Here is a 22,441-nt window from a genome sequence, read left to right as displayed (position 1 = left end):
AACTTGTAAATCGTTTTTCTGAGTGTTAAATGATCTTCAATTGTTACTAATATTTTTGTTTCACTAATAACCAAGTAAAGAATAAAGAATGTCAGACACTAAATTGTAGAATGGTATCTCCGGTAAAAACATATATTTAAAAAAATATATCATATTTGGGGATGTGTATTTACGGTAATGGGAATCAAACGAATATTAAGGATCTAAATATTTTTCACTTATGTTTATGAAGTTCTGTGTGTAATAATACAATAGTTCTTAATACAATTATTATTAAAAAAATATTACTTGGCCTAAATTCTTATTTTATTTAACTCCCCCACAGTGAGGCCAACAAATGGACGCGTCCAAAGACGTTTAGAGCCCAGAAAGATGGTCGCAGCGACCAAAAGGTGGCCACTAGTTACCGCAGCCACTAAGTCAAAATTGGCTATAGTAAAATTCATGAAAACATACATTTGCTGTTTGGTCATAATTTAAGGTTAGGATTAGTCATAAAGTTAGCAGTGTGGTTAGATTTAAAATCAGATTTTAAGAAGAGACATTTTAGAAAAAGGCGGGGTTTATGGCAGTGGTAAATAGTAACGAACAGACCGAAATCCAATGAAAACGCTCTGTCAAAGATGATCTATTATATTGACAAAATGGTCGATTGACCGCTCTAACAATGGAAATACAGGCCAAAGGCAGCCGGTAGCCAGCAGATCCGCTCCGCACCATTAGTCATCATTCAGATTATTCAAATTCAATCATGAAGTGTTTAGAGAGTGATTAGAAGGACAATAGAGCGCTGAGTACCAAGCCATTAGTGAGGGCCGTAGACTACACATCCACGCCACTAATTTGCACAGTTTTGGATGGGATTACCATGAACAACTGTCAAAGGGAATTTGAATGCGGTCATGACTTGTGACTGCTGGTGTGGCGGTAATACGGTCACTGCAACAGCCCTATGATCATTGGATGTTATTAGGTAACATGTTTATTGTTAGCATGAGTGCTTCTTGTGATACTATGTAATACATGGTTATTAGATACAGTCCTTTGCTCTAGTTCTAGTCATTAGCATTCCTTAATGCATAGCGTATCCCATTCTATTGCACTCTGCACATACCTATGCAGTATATTTATCTCCTGTATAGCATATTCATTATCTATCCGTCTCTGTACCTTCACAGAACTATCGTCATGTACATCCCCATGCACATCATCAGTGTGTGTAAATAAAGTTCAATGTGTGTGTCAACTCTTGGACAGCCTTATTCCCCTCTAACCAGGGGCGGTGTCAGTGAGTCACAAACCAGTAGAATACATAGACCCAGTTCTCTCTTTTCGTTGTCTCGCCAGATTTGTGACTTTGCTGACACCACTACAGTATGGCGGCCCACAGAGACCACACAAGATACTTTCCACACTGCCCACCTGCGGTCCAGTGGAGTATGGCTCTGGGCAGGGGCGAAAATCTGATATCAACTTTGGAGGGGACAATTACATGAAATTTTCTCAAGAGCAATTCCTGAGGGGGACACCAAAAGTAGTGCTGTAACACATAGCCTACATTGTAATATGGTAAATGTATATTGAGGAACCAAAGAAATAAGGTGTTTGCTGTACTCCTAACTACCGGTACCCAAAACGACACAACTAATCACAACAGCAATACCATTGCCTTTAACAAATCTTAGTTCAGTCACCAGTTTAAGTTGAGAGTGGGGGTATCCATGGCATTTTCCAATTATGTTCCTATTTTACAAGTAAAAAAAATTGAGAACCTTTCATAATGTTGCCAAACAAAGACTCAACAAACTTACCTGAGACTCCCTGTCTCTGCCAGTCTGTCCCTGCATATCTGTCCCCAACTCTGCTGTCTGTGTGCCATCTGTTGCCTGCTCTGCCTAATGACATCATTGTGAAACATTTCCATTAGAATCTCATTTCTTTCTTATGAACATTTTATCAACTAGTCTTTCAGATATTAGGCTACTAGGGTTCTTACTATGCGTTTTGGTTTATTGAAAAATACCCTGATGTCCGTCTTTTATTTTTCTGCCATTTTTCTACCTGGCTGGCTGGCTGGCTACACACACACACACACAGTGTGTAGGTTATTTACAGTAGGAGATGGGCTTCTATCATCTTCTATCATTCTATTTGGGCTTCGATCTAAAAGGTAGCTAGCAAATGTGAAACGGATTAAAATGACAAGAGTTGACAGCTGTATGAGTTCACCATTTACACAACATATGCTGCAACCTTTTGTAATTTTAATAGTTTGTTTCAAATTGGCTGGCTTCCAACAATAGCCGAATTTGCAAAGCTAGCGAGCACCAATTCCGTTTCAGTGGTGTTTGCTATAATCTTTGCTACCCGGGTTAAATAAAGGTGAAATAAAATAAATAAATAAAAAGTTCCCTTGCGACAATTTAGCTTTTGCAACGAGACCATTAAATATATTTAAGACAATGGTAGAAGAGAGTGTAGTTCTGTTCAGTTTGGACTTCAGTTTATCGCTAACCTTATCACAGGGACTTTGAAGCACTAACTTACATCATCTGCATGCTGATCTTGGAATAAATTGACGATAGCAAAGATTCCATCTTTGACGACGCCACATAAATGGAATAGGTACTAGCTAGCTTAATAGTTAATATTTGCGCGCTAGCTCTGCATATTCAGCTAGTGTGTGTGTGCGATTGACTGGATGAACCTCACGTCAGTTACGTGCATTGAGTGCCTTTCAGACAGTAGACACGACCCCTCTGTTACCTTGCCAACTAAGGAACTGGCAGTGGATCAAACCATTGTGAGGCAAAGGGTGGGGGGGTCGCAATCTTTTGAAACTTAAAAACACGCTATTAAGTGTCTATAATCAGCACAATTGCTTTCATTGCGTATTATTAATATTATTTAAATTACATAGTTATGTTTCAGTGATATATTGGGGGGGACAAATCATATTTTTCCCAGGATGGGGGGGTCGTGTCCCCCCCGGGATTTCCGCCCCTGGCTCTGGGGTATCCAGTGGACTACTACCATGTGGATTATACCTCCTCTCTGGAGCCATTGGGAGCCCTACGCCTGCTGACCGTGCAGCATGGTCAGCATTTTACATTTTAGTCATTTAGCAGACGCTCTTATCCAGAGCGACTTACAGTAGTGAATGCATACATTTCATACATTTCATTTCATGCATTTTTATTTTTTTTTTTATTTTTTTTGTACTGCACCTCTTCTCCACCTGTGGGATATTACTCAGCACCAGGTGGGGCTGCAGTAACACCCCAATGTGTGGGCTACCAGGCAGTCACATCGCTGCATCCGTCAAATGGTTTGACGGGAAGCACGTATGGAGCAGAATATACAGTGTCTTCTTCGCATCTTGAAACAGCAAACCAGATTCTGGGATTCCTCCGGTCAGGGGAGCCCTCTCCGACAGGTTGCAGTGGAGGACATGAGACAGTCATATGGAGTTCAGCAGAAGGACGCCGCTTCAGCAGCCTCAGCAACGTTACCGACTACGACTGACTGTAGGGTGTGAGTATTCTGCCTCTTCGGCCCCGGCATGGCTGCAACTGAGACCGGGCATGGACACGTCATGTCCTCAGCCACGACTGGTCATCTGGAGCTGCCTGCTATAGAGACTGAGCCCACACCAGATGTCATTTTCGATCCCCCCCTCACCGGTTTAGCCTTGACATGGGCCCATCACGGGACACAGCAACAGCCCTGGGTCCTGTTCGGGGTATCCAGGATGACCCTGACCAGCGTGCACAGGACTCAACCCCCGACGTGACTGTGGGGGATACACCAGACTTCATCTGGGGTGACCACCCAGACCTTGCCCCCCAGTGTCCTGTCCCAGGGGCACTACCTATTTCTGCACCTGGGGTCAGAGCTGGTCCACCGTCTGCCTTGGACTCACCAACACTGCCTCCTGATCTGGCCTTGACCCTGGATCTACTGCCGGGGCCTGCTCCGGGGCTTGCCCCTTGCCCTCCTCTGGTTCCTGCACTGGGGTACTTACCTGCCTCAGTTGGGGAACCGTTGCCGTCGTGCCTGCTCTCCTCTGCTTGCGAACAGCCCTCCTCTGTGGGGGATCCATTGCCGCGCCTGCTTTCCGCTGCTGGGGCATTGAGGAGTTTACCACATCAGTCACCGACTAAATTAATAAGTACATCGACGACATCATCCCCACAGTGACGGGGTCAATACATATCCCAACCAGAAGCCATGGGTTACAGGCAACTTCCACACTGCGCTAAAGACTAGAGCTGCCGCTTTCTAGGAGCGGGACACTAATCGTGATGCTTATAGTAAATCCCACTATGACCTCCAATGAGCCATCAAACAGAAAAAAATGTCAATACAGGGCTAAGATCGAATCCTACTACGCCGGCTCTGACACTCATCGGATGTGGCAGGGCTTACAAACTATCAGGGATTACAAAGGTGAACACAGCCGTGTGCTTCCCATTGACGCAAGCCTATCAGACGAGCTAAATACCTTCTATGCTCGCTTCAAAACAAGCAACACTGAACCATGCAAGAGAGCACCAGCTGTTACGGACGACTGTATGATCTCGCTCTCCGTAGCTGATGGGAGTAAGACCTTAAAACAGGTTAACATTCACAAGGTCGCAGGTCAGACGGATTGCCAGGAAGCGTACTCAGAGCATGCGCTGACCAGCTGGCAAGTGTCTTCACTCCTTTTGTTACGTTCAGTACGCATTATTTAAAGTCGCCGTTCCTCAGTCTGTAATACCTACTTTTTTCAAGCAAACCGCCATAGTCCCTGTGCCCAAGAACTCCAGGGTAACCTGTCTAAATGACTATTGCCCCATTGCACACACATCTGCAACTTATACGCAGGGAGTTAGGAAGCAGGTGCAGAAGGTGAGTTTAATAATAATAATAAACATGAATAAAATACAAAACTGGAGAAGCATACTGAACGTAACCAAAACCAATACTGCCTGAAGACTAAGTCTTACTGAGGGCTATATGAAGGGAGAGTAATCAGGGTGGTGATCAAGTCCAGGTGTGCGCAATGATGGTTGCCAGGTGTGTGCAATGTGGGTTGCCAGGATCGGTGGTTAGTAAACCGGCAACGTGGAGCACCGGAGGGAGGGAGCAGGCGTAGGCGTGACAGTAGTCAGGAAATGCTTTGAAAGGCTGTCCATGGCTCACATCAACACCATCATCCCAGACACCCTGGGCCCACTCCAGTTCAAATACTGCCCTAACATATCCACAGATGACACTATCTCTATTGCACTCCACACTGCCCTTTCCCACCTGGACAAAAGGAACACCTACATGAGAATGTTGTTCATTGACTACAGCTCAGCGTTCAACACCATTGTGCCCTCCAAGTTCATCACTAAGCTAAGGAACCTGAGATTTAACACCTCCCCTGCAACTGGTCCTAGACTTCCTGATGGGCCGCCCCCAGGTGGTGAGTGTAGGCCATGCTGACCCCCAACATGGGTCCCCTCAGGGGGGTGTGCTTAGTCCCCTCCTATACTCCTTGTTCACCCACGACTGCATGGCAGCGCACAACTCCAACACCATCATTAAGTTTGCAGACGACACGACGTTGGTAGGCCTGATCACCGACGAAGATGAGACAGCCTACAGGGAGGACAACAACCCTTCCCTCAATGTCAGCAAGACAAAGGAGCTGATCGTGGAGTACAGGAAACGGAGGGCTGAGCACACCTCCATCCACATCGACTGGGCTGCTGTGGAGCAGGTCAAGGCTCTGGGTCATTTGATTGAGACCACTCTAAATAGCCTGTTTTAGAATTAGTTGCTTATTAGGCTATAAAATGATGTGTGCCCGATGCCACCCCTCATCTTTGATTCTCTGAGCCCACACCAGATGTAATTTTCAATTCCCCCCTCCACTGCTGTAGAGTCTGGGGGAAACACGCGGTAGTGAGCCTATGTTGCCCAGCACTTGATATTGCACGCCCAGCAGAGAATCAAAGATGAGGGGTGGCATCGGGTACATATTGTTTTATAGCTTAATAAGCAACTCATTCTAAAACAGTAAGAAATATTGGAATGTCATCAATTACATGATCCCCCCCCCCCAAGACTAGATTTTTTTTAACTTACTAAACCCTCCCCTTGACTGGAATTGCCCCATTTTCCTCCAGGTAACCATTCTGTAAATTTCAATCCATCCCTTACTGTTACTGTTATCTATTGCGTTACTATTTTCTTACTTTTTAACTCTGAATTGTTGGGAAAGGGCTCGTAAGTAAGTATTTCACGGTAAAGTCTACACTTGTTGAATTCTGCGGATGTGATAAATACAATTTGATTTGAACAGCTTTGAGCCATATCTCCAGTGGTGTAAAGTATTGAAATAAAAATACTTAAGTACTACTTAAGTAGTTTTTTTAGGTATCTGTACTTTGCTATTTATATTTTTGACAACTTTTAATTTTACTTCACTGCATTTGTAAACAAATAGTCTACTTTTTACTCCATACATTTTCACTCACACCCAAAGTATTTGTTACATTTTCAATGCTTAGCAGGACAGGAAAGTTTTAAATAAAAAAATAGGCAGAAGTTATACAAATATATACAATTGTGCCATCTGATCTTATTATTATAAGCAATTTGAAATTATTTATACTTTTACTATAAATAATACTTTACTATACTTTTGATACTTTTGATATTCTACTTTTAGACTTTTACTCAAGTAGTATTTTTCTGGGGGACTTTCACTTTTACTTGAGTCATTTTCACCACTGCGTATCTCGTGCCTGCTCCATTAATATACACAGAAATGCTGTCTGATCCTAGTGCAGCTGTTAGTATGCGGGTCAGATCTGCTGGCTAGGAAGGTGGGAAGAGGCCAGATCAGGTGGGAACATTCTTGCTAGCCAATGATCTTTTGCAGAAAACATATCAATAAACTCGGAACAACCTAAGCATTATGAAACCTCTATTCGATCAAATATGCCTCACCTATTAAAAAAATTCCTCACTTGGTCTGCTTAATCTGCGCAGACAGATTTTGGGCGGAGTCGACCCTCTCGCTTTGCCTCTTCTTCTCTGGCGCTGTTCGCTGTGATATAGAAGTGTAACATTTGCGGAAGAGATGTTGAATGCAGGCGTGGCAATATAACTTCCGCCTTCAAACCCAGAACAACAGAGAAATGGTGAGTGACTTTGATCATAAATACCGATGCAATTCTCTGTTTTCAAATTCCTCGGTTAAACCATCTTTATTCTGGTGGCTTGATAGTTGCACAGATTAATGTGGGCGGGACGGTGCGCTCTAAAAATAAATCTGGATCAAAGCTGTTATCAAACCAGTTGGACTTGTATACTTGTCTGATCCGATCCTTTAGATTATATTACATCTAGAACGCGCGGACACCACCACAACATTCATTGATTGGTCAATACTATGCAAGTGACCATGGAGGCTAAATATGCTTGTAGTAACATGGTACTTCCTCTCTAGAGGTCTGGACAGCAGTCTGTCTGAGACGTAAAGGGGGGGGGATTTTCGTGATCATTGATCTGTAATATTAGTGTTTCAAAGTTAATGTCGACACCCCCTCCCTCAGACAGCGACACTACGCCCATACCTGAATGCTGTGCGTGCCACACTGCAGGCCGCCCTCTGCCTGGAGAACTTCTCCTCTCAGGTGGTGGAACGCCACAACAAGCCAGAGGTGGAGGTCAGGTGAGTGAGCTCTCGCGTGCTCTCTTCTCATAACGATATCATTAGTGTTATTTGTGACACACTGTCTTTTGTCATTACAGGAGTAGTAAAGAGCTCTTACTACAGCCTGTGGTAATCAGCCGCAATGACAAGGAGAAGGTCCTCATCGAGGGCTCCATCAACTCTGTGCGAGTCAGCATTGCTGTGAAGCAGGTCAGGGGTTATGACCCTCCTTTTCGCTTTCAATGTCACCCTTCCATTATCTTGATGTTGTGTGTTTGTTTTAAGTAAGTAAAGTCTTTCTCATACACAGAGTGTAAAAAACAAAACAAAAAACTTTAAGAACACCTGCTCTTTCCATGACAGACTAACCAGGTGAATCAAGGTGAAAGCTGTGACACCTTATGGATGTCACTTGTTAAATGTATCTGTGGCATTCAGAGGGTGAATGGGCAAGACGAAAGATTTAAATGTCTTTGAACGGGGTATGGTAGTAGGTGCCAGGCGCACTGGTTTGTGTCAAGAACTGCTGTGTTTTTCACACTTAACAGTTTCCTGTGTTAATCAAGACTTGACCCAACTGTGGGAAACATTGGAGTCAACATGGGCCAGCATCCCTGTGGAACACTTTCGACACCTTGTAGAGTCCATGCCCCAACAAATTGAGGCTGTTCTGGGGGGGGGGGACGACTCAATATTAGGAATGTTTTGTACACTAAGTGTAGATTTTAAACGCCTTCGTCTGCCAATAAAAGAAAAAGTGTGTTCAAGGGAAATGCTTACTGGTGCTCTGATTGGCTCCATCAGGCTGATGAGATCGAGAAGATCCTGTGCCACAAGTTCATGCGCTTCATGATGATGAGAGCAGAGAACTTCTTCATTCTCAGGAGGAAATCCGTTGAGGTGAGAGAGGAGTCAAGAAAACAGGATAGGATCCAGTTGGTGTTAGTATTGCTTTAATGTTCTAAGACCTCTCTCTTCCTCCATCTCTCCATCCTGTCATCTAGGGCTATGACATTAGTTTCCTCATCACCAACTTCCATACGGAGCAGATGTACAAGCACAAGCTAGTGGACTTCGTCATCACCTTCATGGAGGAGATTGACAAGGAGATCAGCGAGATGAAGCTGTCTGTCAATGCCCGTGCCCGTATCGTTGCGGAGGAGTTCCTCAAGAATGTAAGACTGCTATGTTTTTAGAAGAAAAATTAAGATTCTAATGCATTTATTGAAATGTGGTCAAATCAATGGGAATAATGAAATAATTATGTTTGTCAATGGCTTCTGTTGCAGTTCTGAGGCGGCGTCATCGCATCCCTCTCACTGATCACATGACTTGGCCATGACCATGGATCTGTGAGAGAAAGGGCAGGCTCAAGGGCCCGATAGCAGGAAGAGGGTGGAGAAGCGTACTGTGAGTGAACAACCAATCTGTGGCGAAGACGATAGAAAAGTGACCAATCCAGTGTGGGTGTGTGGCACCCAACTGCGTCTCCCAAGTATGTACTGTACTCATAAATATTGATGACTGTATATAATTAAATGTTTCATTTTCTGCCTCTTAGAGCAAATCTCAAAACCAAGGCAGGTCCTTAAAAGTATTAACCAGGTTGATATTCATGACGGGGACAATGAGAATGTGTTTCAACTGAAACGGCCTGTATTGTTTTTATACATTCTTTATGTACTCTTGTTTGTCATTTAAACATTTTTTAATTCTCCTTTTTGTTACAAAATATTAACCTGTTCAGTACGCTCATCATGGAGAGAGGAAAAACAAGATGTTTACATTTTAGTACAAGACGCATCACAGATTTATTAAGCGGTCATAAGATACCAAATGATAATGAATGACATAATCAAATAAAACTCATGACAGCTTGTTTGTACTTTTGAGTAATGGTGCTTGTGTGTGTCCCATAAATTCTCTCCTTTTTGTCCACATCCTCAGTCATGAGGTTGTGTGCATACCATTTGATATGCACTTTGTCTAGTTCTATTTCTGTGGCCCTAGCTGTGTTGGTTGAGAATCTAGTCTCTGCTAAGATCAGCTGTTTCTGTTTGTAAAGGTCTCTGTATTATTTCAGTTGTGAGGAAGTGAATGTGTTTGCTGGCCCTAAGAGTGAGTCATATCTTGCATGCTTCCTGGTCGTGTGGGTCTCTAGCTCAGACTGTGGTTGGAGTATTTATGTTGAAGTTGATTTCCCTTCTTTTGTAAGCCTAAAACTGCCAACGCGTATTGCATTATAGCCAATTATTTTCATAACACTTTGTTCCAGCATATTCATTCAACACTAGTGATCTTGGGTAAGTTGTATGCAATTATGTGCTTGGCTGATTGAGAAAAATCCACATTTCCAGAAAAAGATAAATGTTAACTGTGAGGTCAATTGTAATAGATGACCTCTGTTATGAATCTGAGGCATCTGTATAAAAATACAACATCTTTATTGAAGCTGAGGAGAGGATTCTTGACAATCCTCCTTGACAAGAGGATGCTTGACATTTTGAAAACAATGAGCAAACATTTGGATCCAATAACAGCCTACATAAGCACCAACAATTGGATTTGCCTACATATCTGCACCTGCTGATTGTGTAGCCAAACAATAGAAATATACTGAAATGTAACATGTAAAGTATTGGTTTCATGAGCAGAAATAAGATCCCAGAAATGTTCCATACTCACACAAAGCTTAATTCTCTCATCTTGTGCTCAAATTTGTTTATCTCTGTTAGTGAGCGTTTCTCCTTTGTCAAGATAATCCACCCACCTGACAGGTGTGGCTTATCAACAAGCTGATTAAACAGCATGATCATTACACAGGTGCACATTGTGCTAGGGACAATAAAAGGCCACTCTAAAATGTGCAGTTTTGTCACGTAACACAATGCCACAGATGTCTCAAGTTTTTCAGGGAACGTGCAATTAGCATGCTGACGGCATCAATGTCAATTTCTCTACCAGAAGCTGCCTCCAATGTTGTTTTAGAGAATTTGACAGTACGTCCAAGCGGCCTCACAACCGCAAACCATGTCTAACCACGCCTAGGGTGGCACATTTTGGGAAATATTCAGAGGTGGAAACTTTCAGTGGGAATTAATGGAAATATATGCAAATTAATAATACCATTTAAATGTAATGTTTTTTTGCATTGGATATATTTACTATATCAGATGGAGACAGAAACAAACCTTTTACCTTAAGTGGACATAATTGCAAATTATTAAATCCTTCCAATGGAAATAAACAATTTTTAGTTACGAATTGAACTTTAAATGAGTTGACTCTTCATGGGATGATTTCACTGAACAACAAAAGAAAGGGAATATTAAATGATCCCCAATGATCCATCGCATCTCCCAAAAACATTTAACATACATCTGTAAAATGATTGTCTAGAAACCTAAAGCTTTGGTTGTCTTCCTCTCAGGCTTCCAGGTCTTCTCCCTGGACCTCCTCAATGTCCACCTCTTGAACATCAGACTGAGGCCTCATCTTCAATATCACTTTCCAACCTTGTTGAGATTGGCTTGTTGTCAGGCTCAAAAAGCCTCAAATTTGCCCGGATGGCCACCAATTGTTCAACCCTTGTATTGGTCAGCCTGTTGCGTGCTTTGGTGTGTGTGTTCCCAAACAAGGACCAGTTGCACTCTGAGGCGACTGATGTTGGTGGGATTTAGAGGATGATGGAGGCAACAGGGGAATGAGCCTCAGATCCACAGTCCCTTCCACCAGGTGGCTTATGAGATATGTTGGCACGACTGCCATATCCCAAAGCCCTTGCTTGGAAGTGTACTTTGCCAGACAAGCAATAACCTTGCCCTCATCCAGGCCAAGGTGGTGAGACACGGCAGTGATGACACCATAGACTTGGGGTCCAATATGTACGCTGCGGCGTGTATGGACTTCAGGTAGAAGTCTTCATGCTTTCTGAAATATTTCAGAACTGCAGTTTCCTCGGCTTGGAGCAACAGTGAAGTGGGCAGGGCAGTACAGATTTCTTCTCTTACATCTGCAAGAAGTCTGAACATCAGATAGGATGGCATTGTCTCCCTCAATCTGTGCAATGGCTACAGCTTTTGGTTTCAGGCTGCTTACCAATCTCTCCCAAAATACATCATCCAGGAGGATCCTCTTGATGGGGCTGTCCATATCGGCAGACTGTGATATGGCCATTTCTCCACACTCCGGACTCCTTCCCCTCCAGGAGACTGTCAAACATGATGACAACATCACCCCAATGGGTGTTACTGGGCAGCTTCAATGTGGTGCTCTTGTTCTTCTCACTTGGTGAGGTAGATTGCTACTATAACTTGATGACCCTTCACATAGCTAACCATTTCCTTGACTCTCTTGTAGAGGGTATCCATTGTTTTCAGCACCATGATGTTCTTGAGGAGCAGATCAATGCATGAGCAGCGGAGCCAATGGCTGTGATGTGAGGGTAGGACTCCTCCACTTTAGACCAAGCAGCCTTCATGTTCACAGCGTTGTCTGTCACCAGTGCAAATACCTTCTGTGGTCCAAGGTCATTGATGACTGGCTTCAGCTCATCTGTAATGTAGAGACTGGTGTGTCTGTTGTCCCTTGTGTCTATGCTCTTGTAGAATACTGGTTGAGGGGCGGAGATGATGTAGTTAATTATTCCTTGCCCACGAACATTCAACAACCCATCAGAGATGATTGCAATACAGTCAGCTTTCGCTATGATTTGCTTGTCCTTCACTTGAACTCTGCATCCATTAAATTAGTAGATAAAGCATGTCTAGTTGGGTGTATGCTGGGCGAAGAACATTCAGAAATCTCTTCCAATACACATTGCCTGTGAGCATCAGAGGTTAACCAGTTGCATACACAGCTCGAGCAAGACTTTTATCAGCATTTCTCTGACTACGTTCCTCCATACGTTCCTCTCTGACTACGTTCCTCCACTCTCCACTGGCTTCCTGCTGAAGCTCGCATCCGCTACAAGACCATGGTGCTTGCCTACGGAGCTGTGAGGGGAACGGCACCTCCGTACCTTCAGGCTCTGATCAGGCCCTACACCCAAACAAGGGCACTGCGTTCATCCACCTCTGGCCTGCTGGCTCCCCTACCTCTGAGGAAGCACAGCTCCCGCTCAGCCCAGTCAAAACTGTTCGCTGCTCTGGCACCCCAATGGTGGAACAAGCTCCCTCACGACGCCAGGACAGCGGAGTCAATCACCACCTTCCGGAGACACCTGAAACCCCACCTCTTTAAGGAATACCTAGGATAGGATAAAGTAATCCTTCTACCCCCCCCCCCCTTAAAAGATTTAGATGCACTATTGTAAAGTGGTTGTTCCACTGGATATCATAAGGTGAATCCACCAATTTGTAAGTCGCTCTGGATAAGAGCGTCTGCTAAATGACTTAAATGTAAATGCATTGAGTCAAAAAAACTTCTGATTCCAGGAGGACCATGAGCTGTTGCTATCGATAAGGTGTCTGATTCATCATTATCACCTCGAATAGAAGTAGAGGGACTTTCGTCAGAGGTTGCTTGTTGTGAGCGCTGAGGGAACTTTATGCACTTGGCCAGATGATTCTGCATCTTTGTTGCATTTTTCACATGTGATTTGGCACAGTATTTGCAAATATACACCGCTTTTCCTTCTACATTAGCTTTAGTGAAATGTCTCCACACATCAGATAGTGCCCGTGGCATTTTCCTGTAAAAGACACCTACACACTTTGCTGTAGGCTACTATTTACTACTAACAAAAAATCATGTATTTCATATAAAATATATTCATCCCACCCAGTATTGTAATCAAAACATACCAGAAAGCATGTAGTCCTTGGCTCAGACAGTGTAATAGTGTGGGCTCAGTACCATATCATTACTGTGCAAGATCTTAAGAATCAGCTGTACATGTGATGGAAGAATGCACTGTGCATGCAGAGGGTTGCAATTCCATTGAATTGGAGATAGTTTAACCAAAATATGCCACAAGACCTAGAATTGCCTTATGTGTATCCCATAAAAAAGGTTCACTGTTAAAAGCTAACTTTTTGGATGAGTTTAAGCAAAATTCCCCAAATTCCTGGGCTTAACTTCCCATGGAAAAATTTCAGAAAAATTCTGGAATTTTACCAGAAAGTTTCCGACCCTTTGCAACCCTAACCACGCCAGCCCAGGACCTCCACATCCGCTTCTTCACCTGCGGGATTGTCTGAGACCAGCCACCTGGACAGCTGATGAAACTGAGGAGTATTTATTCTGTAATAAAGCCCTTTTGTGGGGAATTGGCTGGGCCTGGCTCCCAAGTGGGTGGGGCCTATGCTCTCCCAGGGCTGTGCCCCTGCCCAGTCCTGTGAAATCCATAGATTAGGGTCTAATGAATTTATTACAATTGACTGATTTCCTTATATGAACTGTACTCAGTAAAATCTTTGAAATTGTTGCATGTTGCATTTATATTTTTGTTTAGTATATGTATAATATGATAAATACAGGTAACTGCCAAAATAAAGGAAACACTAACATAAAGTGTCTTAATAGGGCGTTGGGCCACCACGAGCCAGAACAGCTTCAATGCTCCTTGGTATAGATTCTACAAGTGTCTAACTCTATTGGAGGGATGTGACACCATTCTTCCACAAGAAATTCCATCATTAGTTTTTTTATTTATGGTGTTGGTGGAAAATGCTGTCAGGCGCCGCTACAGAATTTCCCATAAGGGTTAAATTGGGTTGAGATCTGGTGACTGAGATGGAAATGGCATATTGTTTACATCGTTTTCATTCCCATCAAACAATTTAGTGACCACTCGTGCCCTGTAGATGGGGGCATAGCCATGGTATTCAAAATAATGGCCTGCCCAGTATTTTTAAACATGACCCCAGAGAGGAAGAGGCGAAGCAAGAGGTTTTACTCCACCCAAAATCTGTCCACGAAAATATATATATTTTTTTATAGAGCTCAATGAGTGTTGAATTTGAGCCACAAAAAAATGTAATTGCTAATTTGTTACATAAGGCTTATTTGATCAGATAAATGTTTTGTAATGGTTTGGTTGTTACAAATGCATTTCGGCAACTTAAAAAAAATACTTCATATTGGAGTGGTGCCTGCTGTGATAGATATAGAACTAATCATAGATATTACCAGTTTTAACATGGACATTTCCCATTGAGGGCTTCCACCATTTTAAAGTAGTCAACTGGGTGGGGAGTCCTAGGAGTTGGGAGCAATGAGCCAATGAAGAAGAAAATGTAATACTTTAAAATGAAGGCGCTGCCCATGCTGTCACAGACACTATAATGGCAAAGATAAAGATTAGTCCTCTATCTAGCTCTATGGGCTGGTGTTCACAAGCAATCTGCCCTCACACTGGCTAGAATGGTCTCCCAACTGATTTCCCCTCTCACTAGACTTCTTTCCATCTTCGAGGACATATATTAACATTGTTAAAGCGGTCAACCGACTATCTTGTCAATATAATAGACAATCTTTGATAACCCTAAGCATGATGGGATGTTAATTGCTTAATTAACTCAGGAACCACACCTGTGTGGAAGCACCTTCTTTCAATATACTTTGTATCCCTCATTTATTCAAGTGTTTACATTATTTTTGACAGTTACCTGTAGATTACATAACACATTGACATGAAAAGACAACACAGTGACACTTCTGAGGTTCAAATTAGACAAGTGCATCACACAACCAATACTTTCTAAAGAGTAACAGTAGGTAGGTTTCCATTGACCCAGGTTTACTGTGACGTGTGTAATGGAAACAGCAGATAATGGAGACATTTTTGAAAGATCAAAAAATAAATAATCTGTTAGACGGGTGCACTTTTCTTTTGTCAAACTTGTTATATTGCGACAAATGGTGGAAAGTGTTTCTGGAATAAATTATGATTGCTGAATAATTTAAAAGTACGCAGGGCACTTGATGTCAACACAACTATGAAGTTCCACTCCACATTTTATTCTAAATCCATTTTTCAACTATAAAAATATTTCTTTGCAGGATCCTCATCCTTACTTTCAAGGCTGAATTTCTATGCCTTGATTTTCTGGTTGGCTGGATGCAAGTTTCACCATGTAATTATTTCAGATCTACAGGAGTGCAAGTTTCTAACCCTAACCCCCCCCTCCCCTTGCTACACTTTTTGCCATGGGGCACAGAAGAAAAAAAATACTGTTTTATAGCTCATCTCATGCTTTTGTTCACATTATGCCATGAGGCTGAGAGAAAATTTGGCAGTTTTAAAGCAACTTTCTTGCCATTACACATTTTGCTATCATGTTATTTTTTTTACAGCACAGACCAAGGCGATATGTTGGCACATGATAATTATTAGAATATGGCAAATATAGGTAAATTATTGCATTCTATCAATGCTGACTTTTGCGGGCTACCTGAGACATGAAACTGATAGGTGGGAGGGCATACAGGCTGTCTCCAATTAATGGGTGTACAATTTGCCTAAGTGGGTAATAGAAACCCTTCAACCACTTTTTCTATTCAATACTAGTTTTTTGTTTTGTTGGTGTGACGTTATTACGTCCTGCTGTTTTTAAATGACACTAGAATGTTCAAAGGAAACACTGTATGCAGCGGACAATTGTCTAATCTATTTTCTATGCAAAGTTTCTAAATGTCGACAACAAAAAAAAAGTTACTGGACAAGTTAATGGAAACAGATACTGAGGGGTTCATACTTTACAAAAATACATTTCAGTCCCTTTCTCTCCTAGACAAGACTGTCAGCTGTACGTAAAGCCTTAACACACAAACCAAACTAGTACCAAGGACTTCTGGCTCTTCCAACCATGAGATTGGAGCAGCAATAGGTGATAGGTCAGAGTAATTCTGTGAATGCATAACCCCAAACCCTACAATGCAAGCAGAATGGTTAATTGTATTCACATTTTTATTCGGACCTCTAACAATTGGACTGAATGTGCTGCAGACTGAGAATTATACCTATGAAAGACAGGGGTACAGGCCAATTGAGAATGCCAAAAGGCTCTGGATCCTCCAGGTCACATTGCTCTGAACACAGACACCTAAAGCAGATGAGGTTGTGCTCAGAGAGGCAGAAGGAGTGGAAACACATCGGTTGAGTGCGTTGTTGAACAGATCATGTCCAGACTGTACCACTAGGGCCACAAGTAATGACACATGTAGTGACAAATCTGGGAGACAGAGGAGGCCCAACTTCAACCCGATTGGCTTTGATTTCAGAGGTGAGCTGGGACTGTCTGCAAGGCATCTTCTGTGGTGCGATGAATGTTGACGTTCTGAAAGAGGAACATACAAGTTTTACATCCGTTCGAAGAAGACACCAGGCTGACTATTAAAATCTGTCCATGGTATTTTAAAACAAGGGAGATGTGCTGGGGATACCAATTAACCTATAAAAGGGAGGCCGTCAATTGCCCATCCCTAAATTCCTAATCTAGGAAAAGTAAATTAGTGGAGGGGGTGGGGGGGGCATGTTTTGCAGTATGCTTTGTGGATGAAGAGAGTTACTGCTATGGTAATGGTTACCGTCCCAGGCAGACGGACAAGCAATGTTCTACCAACAGGCGTTTGTACAGAGTGATGAATAGAAATGATTTCCAATCCAGCCTTTGCATACGAATAAGGTTGAGGAACAAATGCTATTTATTTGAGTAGCACAGAGGATTATCAAGACATTTGTGGAACAAAAACATGAGGTTTGATGCATCGATACATAAAATACAGCAGGACAGGTCAAGTAGATTTTATTAGCAGTCAGTAAACAGTGATGTGGAAATGACTCCCTGTCATATTCCATATGGAGCAGACCTTCACATTTTTATTAAAAAAAGTATGTTTTCCTCTGGGCCTTCTTCATACATGATTATAATTAAACATTTAATCTTAAGTGATCAAATAAAAAATATATACTAAACTGAATTTTAAAATAATTAATTAAATGAGTACTAAAAAGAGTTTAAGACTCAGAGTCCAGGTGCAAAACACTACCTCAAATCAAGTACACATTTGTGCAACAAGCAGACATTTGTGCAATGCAATGAACGTCGACAGACACACATTCCACTTTTAAACTAATTAAGACATCGATTCACATCAACAGCCACACATGACTGACAAATATTCCAAATATTGAGCTTCCTGAATATGTATTTTATTAGGATCCCTACTCTTCCCTGAGACTAAATTAAGAAGATTATCCTAAAATTAAAATAAACATTTGAAATGAAAATGTGCTCTGGTTTGGAAATACAACATTGATTTGCAAAACCATTAAGAGCAAGTCAATTTGGAGAGAAAAATATAATTTCAATAAACAGACAAAAAAAGGACACCAGACCCTTACTTATAGTAAGGATATTCAAATGAACTGGATTCCAGTTAATTATCATTACTTTAATTGGATACTTCAACTCAATCTGAGTAGAACAATCAGAGTGCTTTTGATGTCAGGAAGTAGAGGGTATGGAGTAATTGAGAACTAACTGCCTGATTGAAGGAGGAAATAAGGAGGCAGGGCCAGCGGGAGGAGTGGAAAGAAGGGAGTGTGAGGGATAGAGCGAGTGAGGGACACTATCTCACTGGTGAGCTGGTACTGTTAGCAAAGCCTCCTCTGCCATCCGTGACACCTCTACGTTCTGTTCAGCAATGAAACAAAAAGGTTGCGGTCAAACATCAGGGGAACAAAATAGATAGGATGGGAGGATGGGTGGGAAAGACAGGATGTGATAAAGATGCACAGTACATTATTTAATTACTCAAGTTGATTCTCATAGTTACACTCCCCAAATTCTTCTCTACGTATACAATAAAGAAATGGCATGAGCAAGATTCCTAATGACAGATTTCACCTGATGACATAACATCATGAATCATAGCGTTCTATCCCACAATCCTCTTACAGGTATATTCAGGTAGAGGGTGTGAAAAGGCGATGGACAAAGGTCACTACATGAGTCACTATCACCATCTTCAGTACTGATATCAGTGAACAGGACACATATCTACAATAAAGAATCCACTCTAACCCCTACTATTAAATGCACTTCTGATTGTGAAGCCATGGCAACCGGGACTGTTGAAAAGCACTACAGCTGCATTCAAATGCTCCTCAACAACAGGTTACTGAGTTGAGAGTTATCCGTCAAGCATAGCACGTATTCCAACTTATCCATCAAATTAGTGTATGTATGCAGATATGCATGCAGATATACCAACCTCTGGTCGTTCTCTGTGAGTGTTCACTGCATCCACATTTAGATAGATGGACTCCACCTTACAGCCTGAAGACAGAGCCCAGAAAGGTGCATTTTTGCATTATAAACCACTAAATCCAATACTAAAATATGTTATTTTGCAATTTATATTGACATTGACACAGGTGCAGACAGGACTGGGTAGCAGTGGAAGGCCAGTCTTACCATAAGCAACTGGTGTGAGCTTCAGCACGGTGTGCAGTGGGCACTTCAGGTAGGGCAGCTCCTCTGAGAAAAACACACACGACTAAGAAATCTATTACAAAAGAGATCTACAAAGTGCGAAAAGAAACACCTTCCGTCCATCACTGTTATCCAGGAGAGACAACCAGACTGACCTGCTGTCTTATCAAGGAAGTAGGCCAGCAGGCAGCGCATGACAGCCTGATGACAGATGACCAGGACATGCTCCTGCCGCTCCAGCTCCATGATGACCGGCTCTAACCGCTGCACCAGGTCCTCATAGGACTGAGGGGACAGGGGAACTGTCAGATACACCGATAGACAGACAAACCAAGATACTCACCCAAAAGGGCAGGGTCACAATAGGGTCTCGCACACAAAAACTTAAAGGTACAAATACATGAAAAACAGAGCACAGACAAATACTGCAACAGGAGAAATTATCTTCAGTAATGGGTCTACAGTGGGACAAACAAGGTAGAACACTTAATCCTAATGTAGGCCCACATGACGATAAGCCATTAGTACTGTAGTAAAGCGTCTTGGACAACGATGCTCTCTCCCACTACTGAGTGGGAGACAGCCTCGCTAATCACCACCTCCATCTCTCTAAGTGGCAGCAATGGGATGGACTAAAAGTGAGAACACACCACCGTGTTCATGCCAACTGAAAAACAGCCTGTACCCAGAGCCTGGAGCACAGACAGACAGGGCAGGAAGAGGGCTTTGTTTACTACAGCCTGGTGCTTAGCTTATGCGGTCTGAGAGGCAGCTTATCCAGGCTGGGCTCATTAGCAAGGTGTACATGGCTATTAGCCACCTGGATGTGGTTTAATATCCCAGTGCCAAATTAAACTATATTTGGACCGCATAAGCAAAACATTCACTTAGTTTCTCATCTATTGTGATGCAAATTCCCATTGTTAAGAACTATAGCGGAGCAGAAGCAAGTTCTAATACACATTTCTTGGCACACATAAAAGTATCCAGGTTGGTAGAGCTCTTTCATAATACATACAGTTGAAGTCGGAAGTTTACATACACTTAGGTTGGAGTCAAAGATTGTTTTTCAACCACTCCACAAGTTTCTTGTTAACAAACTATAGTTTTGGCAAGTCGGTTAGGACATCTGCTTTGTGCATGACACAAGTAATTTTTCCAACAATTGTTTACAGACAGATTATTTCACTGTATCACAATTCCAGTGGGTCAGAAGTTGACTGTGCCTTTAAACAGCTTGGAAAATTCCAGAAAATTATGTCATGGCTTTAGAAGCTTCTGATAGGCTAATTGACATAATTTGAGTCATTTGGAGGTGTACCTGTGGATGTATTTCAAGGCCTACCTTCAAACTCAGTGCCTCTTTGCTTGACATCATGGAAAAATCTAAAGAAAGTCAGCCAAGACCTCAGAATTTTTTATTTATTTTTTAGACCTCCACAAGTCTGTTTCATCCTTGGGAGCAATTTCCAAACGCCTGAAGGTACCACGTTCATCTATACAAACAATAGTACGCAAGTATAAACACCATGGGACCACGCAGCCATCATACCGCTGAGGAAGGAGACGCATTCTGTCTCCTAGAGATGACATCAGACAGGAAGTTAAAGCTTGGTCACAAATGGGTCTTCCAACTGGACAATGACCCCAAGCATACTTCCAAAGTTGTGGCAAAATGGCTTAAGGACAACAAAGGTATTGAAGTGGCCACCTCAAAGCCCTGACCTCAATCCTATAGAAAATTTGTGGGCACAACTGAAAAAGCATGTGCGAGCAAGGAGGCCTATAAACCTGACTCAGTTACACCAGCTCTGTCAGGAGGAATGGGCCAAAATTCACCCAACTTATTGTAGGAAGCTTGTGGAAGGCTACCCGAAACGTTTGACCCAAGTTATACAATTTAAAGGCAATGCTACCAAATTGAGTGTATGTAAACTTCTGACCCACTGGGAATGTGATGAAAGAAATAAAAGCTGAAATAAATCACTCTACTATTATTCTGACATTTCACATTCTTAAAATAAAGTGGTGATCCTAACTGACCTAAAACAGGGAATTCTTACTAGGATTAAATGTCAGGAATTGTGAAAAACTGAGTTGAAATGTATTTGGCTAAGGTGTATGTAAACTTCCGATGTGATTAAATGAGGCATTAGAGAATGCTCTCCTCTCACTCACCTCTCCCTTGGGGTAACGGTAGCGGTACTTGTCCTGGTCCCTCATTGCAAACTCCAGAGGGTAGTGCTGCTGGATCTCCTCATACATCATCTCCTCACATACACCCTGAGGATAGCACAGAACACACCACTTCAGATATACAAACTGTATGGGGTGTGGTTGAGGATCACCGACATACAGTCACACAGGTGGCATTACTGAGTCGAGTTCTCACCGCGTCTATCTCGTTGAGAGCCTTCCACTGCTCGTAGGGTACAGACACAGCCTCAGCTGTCTGGATGGTCCTCTTCATCTGGCTGGTCCACACCTTCAGATCACTGATCTCCTGAGACTGGATGAACTGGTGCAGATACTTGGCAAACTGCCCAGGGAACAATCAACACAAAAGAGAGAAAAAAAATAACATCCTCAGAATATGTAAACCAACTAAATACTGAAGAAACGAAAAGTTTCTTTTGTAAGGTAGAGATGGAATCTAAGGATAGAGTTAGCCGTACCTCCTTGCCCCTGGGTGAAAGCCCAGAGTCTCCTCCAATGCAGCCCTTGACGTTGAGGTCACTCTCTCCATGGCGACACAGGTAGATGGAGCGTGGCGTGATGTGGATGTTCATGAGGTAGTAGACAATCCTGCTCTGTATGTGGTCCTGGACCTGGTTCACCAGGTACCTCCGGCCCACATCCATGATCTTAATGTAGGACAGATGCCTGGGAGATACAGAGATCTTTAGGAATCCCTTACTTTATACAAGAGATAAACCTCGTAGATACAACATGCATTGAAACCAGCTTTAAAATGATTCCCAGATTAAAAAGGACAAGAAACATGTCATTGTTGTAATGGGACATTATTTGATGAATTACTATTTGATTTACTGTGGATATGGACTGATATGTAATAAACGTGATTGTGTTTTCCTGCACGTACAGACAGGTGATTTACCTTGTGGGAAGGGAAACAGGAGTTAACCATGTATGTTTAAGTAACATATTTACTTAAAGCTGCAATATGTAACTTCTTGGGCGACTAGACCAAATTCACATAGCAATAGGAGTTATAGATCTGGCAAATCAGATTAAGAGAAAGTCTAAGAAGCAGTAGATCGATTCCATGTGCGCCATTTCTATG

General features: G+C 42.4%; 2 protein-coding genes and 1 long non-coding RNA gene across 6 annotated transcripts in view; 2 read left to right on the top strand and 1 right to left on the bottom strand.

Annotated features, from left to right (window-relative positions):
• The first annotated feature begins 555 nt into the window (after positions 1-555).
• On the top strand, positions 556-1,593 carry LOC123729644 (uncharacterized). Its single transcript, XR_006761274.1, has 2 exons — positions 556-973; positions 1,348-1,593. It is a non-coding gene; the product is annotated as an uncharacterized lncRNA (long non-coding RNA).
• Positions 1,594-6,879: 5,286 nt separating this feature from the next.
• LOC123729643 (actin-related protein 2/3 complex subunit 4) lies at positions 6,880-9,581 on the top strand. The gene is made up of 6 exons (XM_045705046.1): positions 6,880-7,181; positions 7,596-7,714; positions 7,795-7,906; positions 8,501-8,596; positions 8,701-8,871; positions 8,986-9,581. Exons 1-6 carry the CDS (start codon positions 7,128-7,130, stop codon positions 8,989-8,991), a joined length of 558 nt encoding a protein of 185 aa, XP_045561002.1. The 5' UTR covers positions 6,880-7,127; the 3' UTR covers positions 8,992-9,581.
• A 5,674-nt stretch (positions 9,582-15,255) lies between these two features.
• Positions 15,256-22,441, bottom strand: part of f264 (6-phosphofructo-2-kinase/fructose-2,6-biphosphatase 4) — a 29,084-nt gene continuing 21,898 nt past the window's right edge. For 2 of the 4 annotated variants that reach the window (XM_014166197.2, XM_014166193.2), the window contains exons 8-14: positions 21,813-22,020; positions 21,530-21,676; positions 21,316-21,420; positions 19,293-19,422; positions 19,120-19,182; positions 18,917-18,981; positions 17,322-18,336 (exon numbers count right to left, since the gene is read on the bottom strand). In XM_014166197.2, the coding sequence (XP_014021672.1) occupies positions 18,277-18,336; positions 18,917-18,981; positions 19,120-19,182; positions 19,293-19,422; positions 21,316-21,420; positions 21,530-21,676; positions 21,813-22,020 (778 nt within the window). In that variant the 3' untranslated portion in view covers positions 17,322-18,276. 4 annotated transcript variants of the gene reach the window in all.

Source organism: Salmo salar, chromosome ssa22 (assembly GCF_905237065.1).
Source record: "Salmo salar chromosome ssa22, Ssal_v3.1, whole genome shotgun sequence".
In the NCBI taxonomy this organism is placed as follows: domain Eukaryota; kingdom Metazoa; phylum Chordata; class Actinopteri; order Salmoniformes; family Salmonidae; genus Salmo; species Salmo salar.
This window is presented reverse-complemented; position numbering and strand designations above follow the sequence as displayed.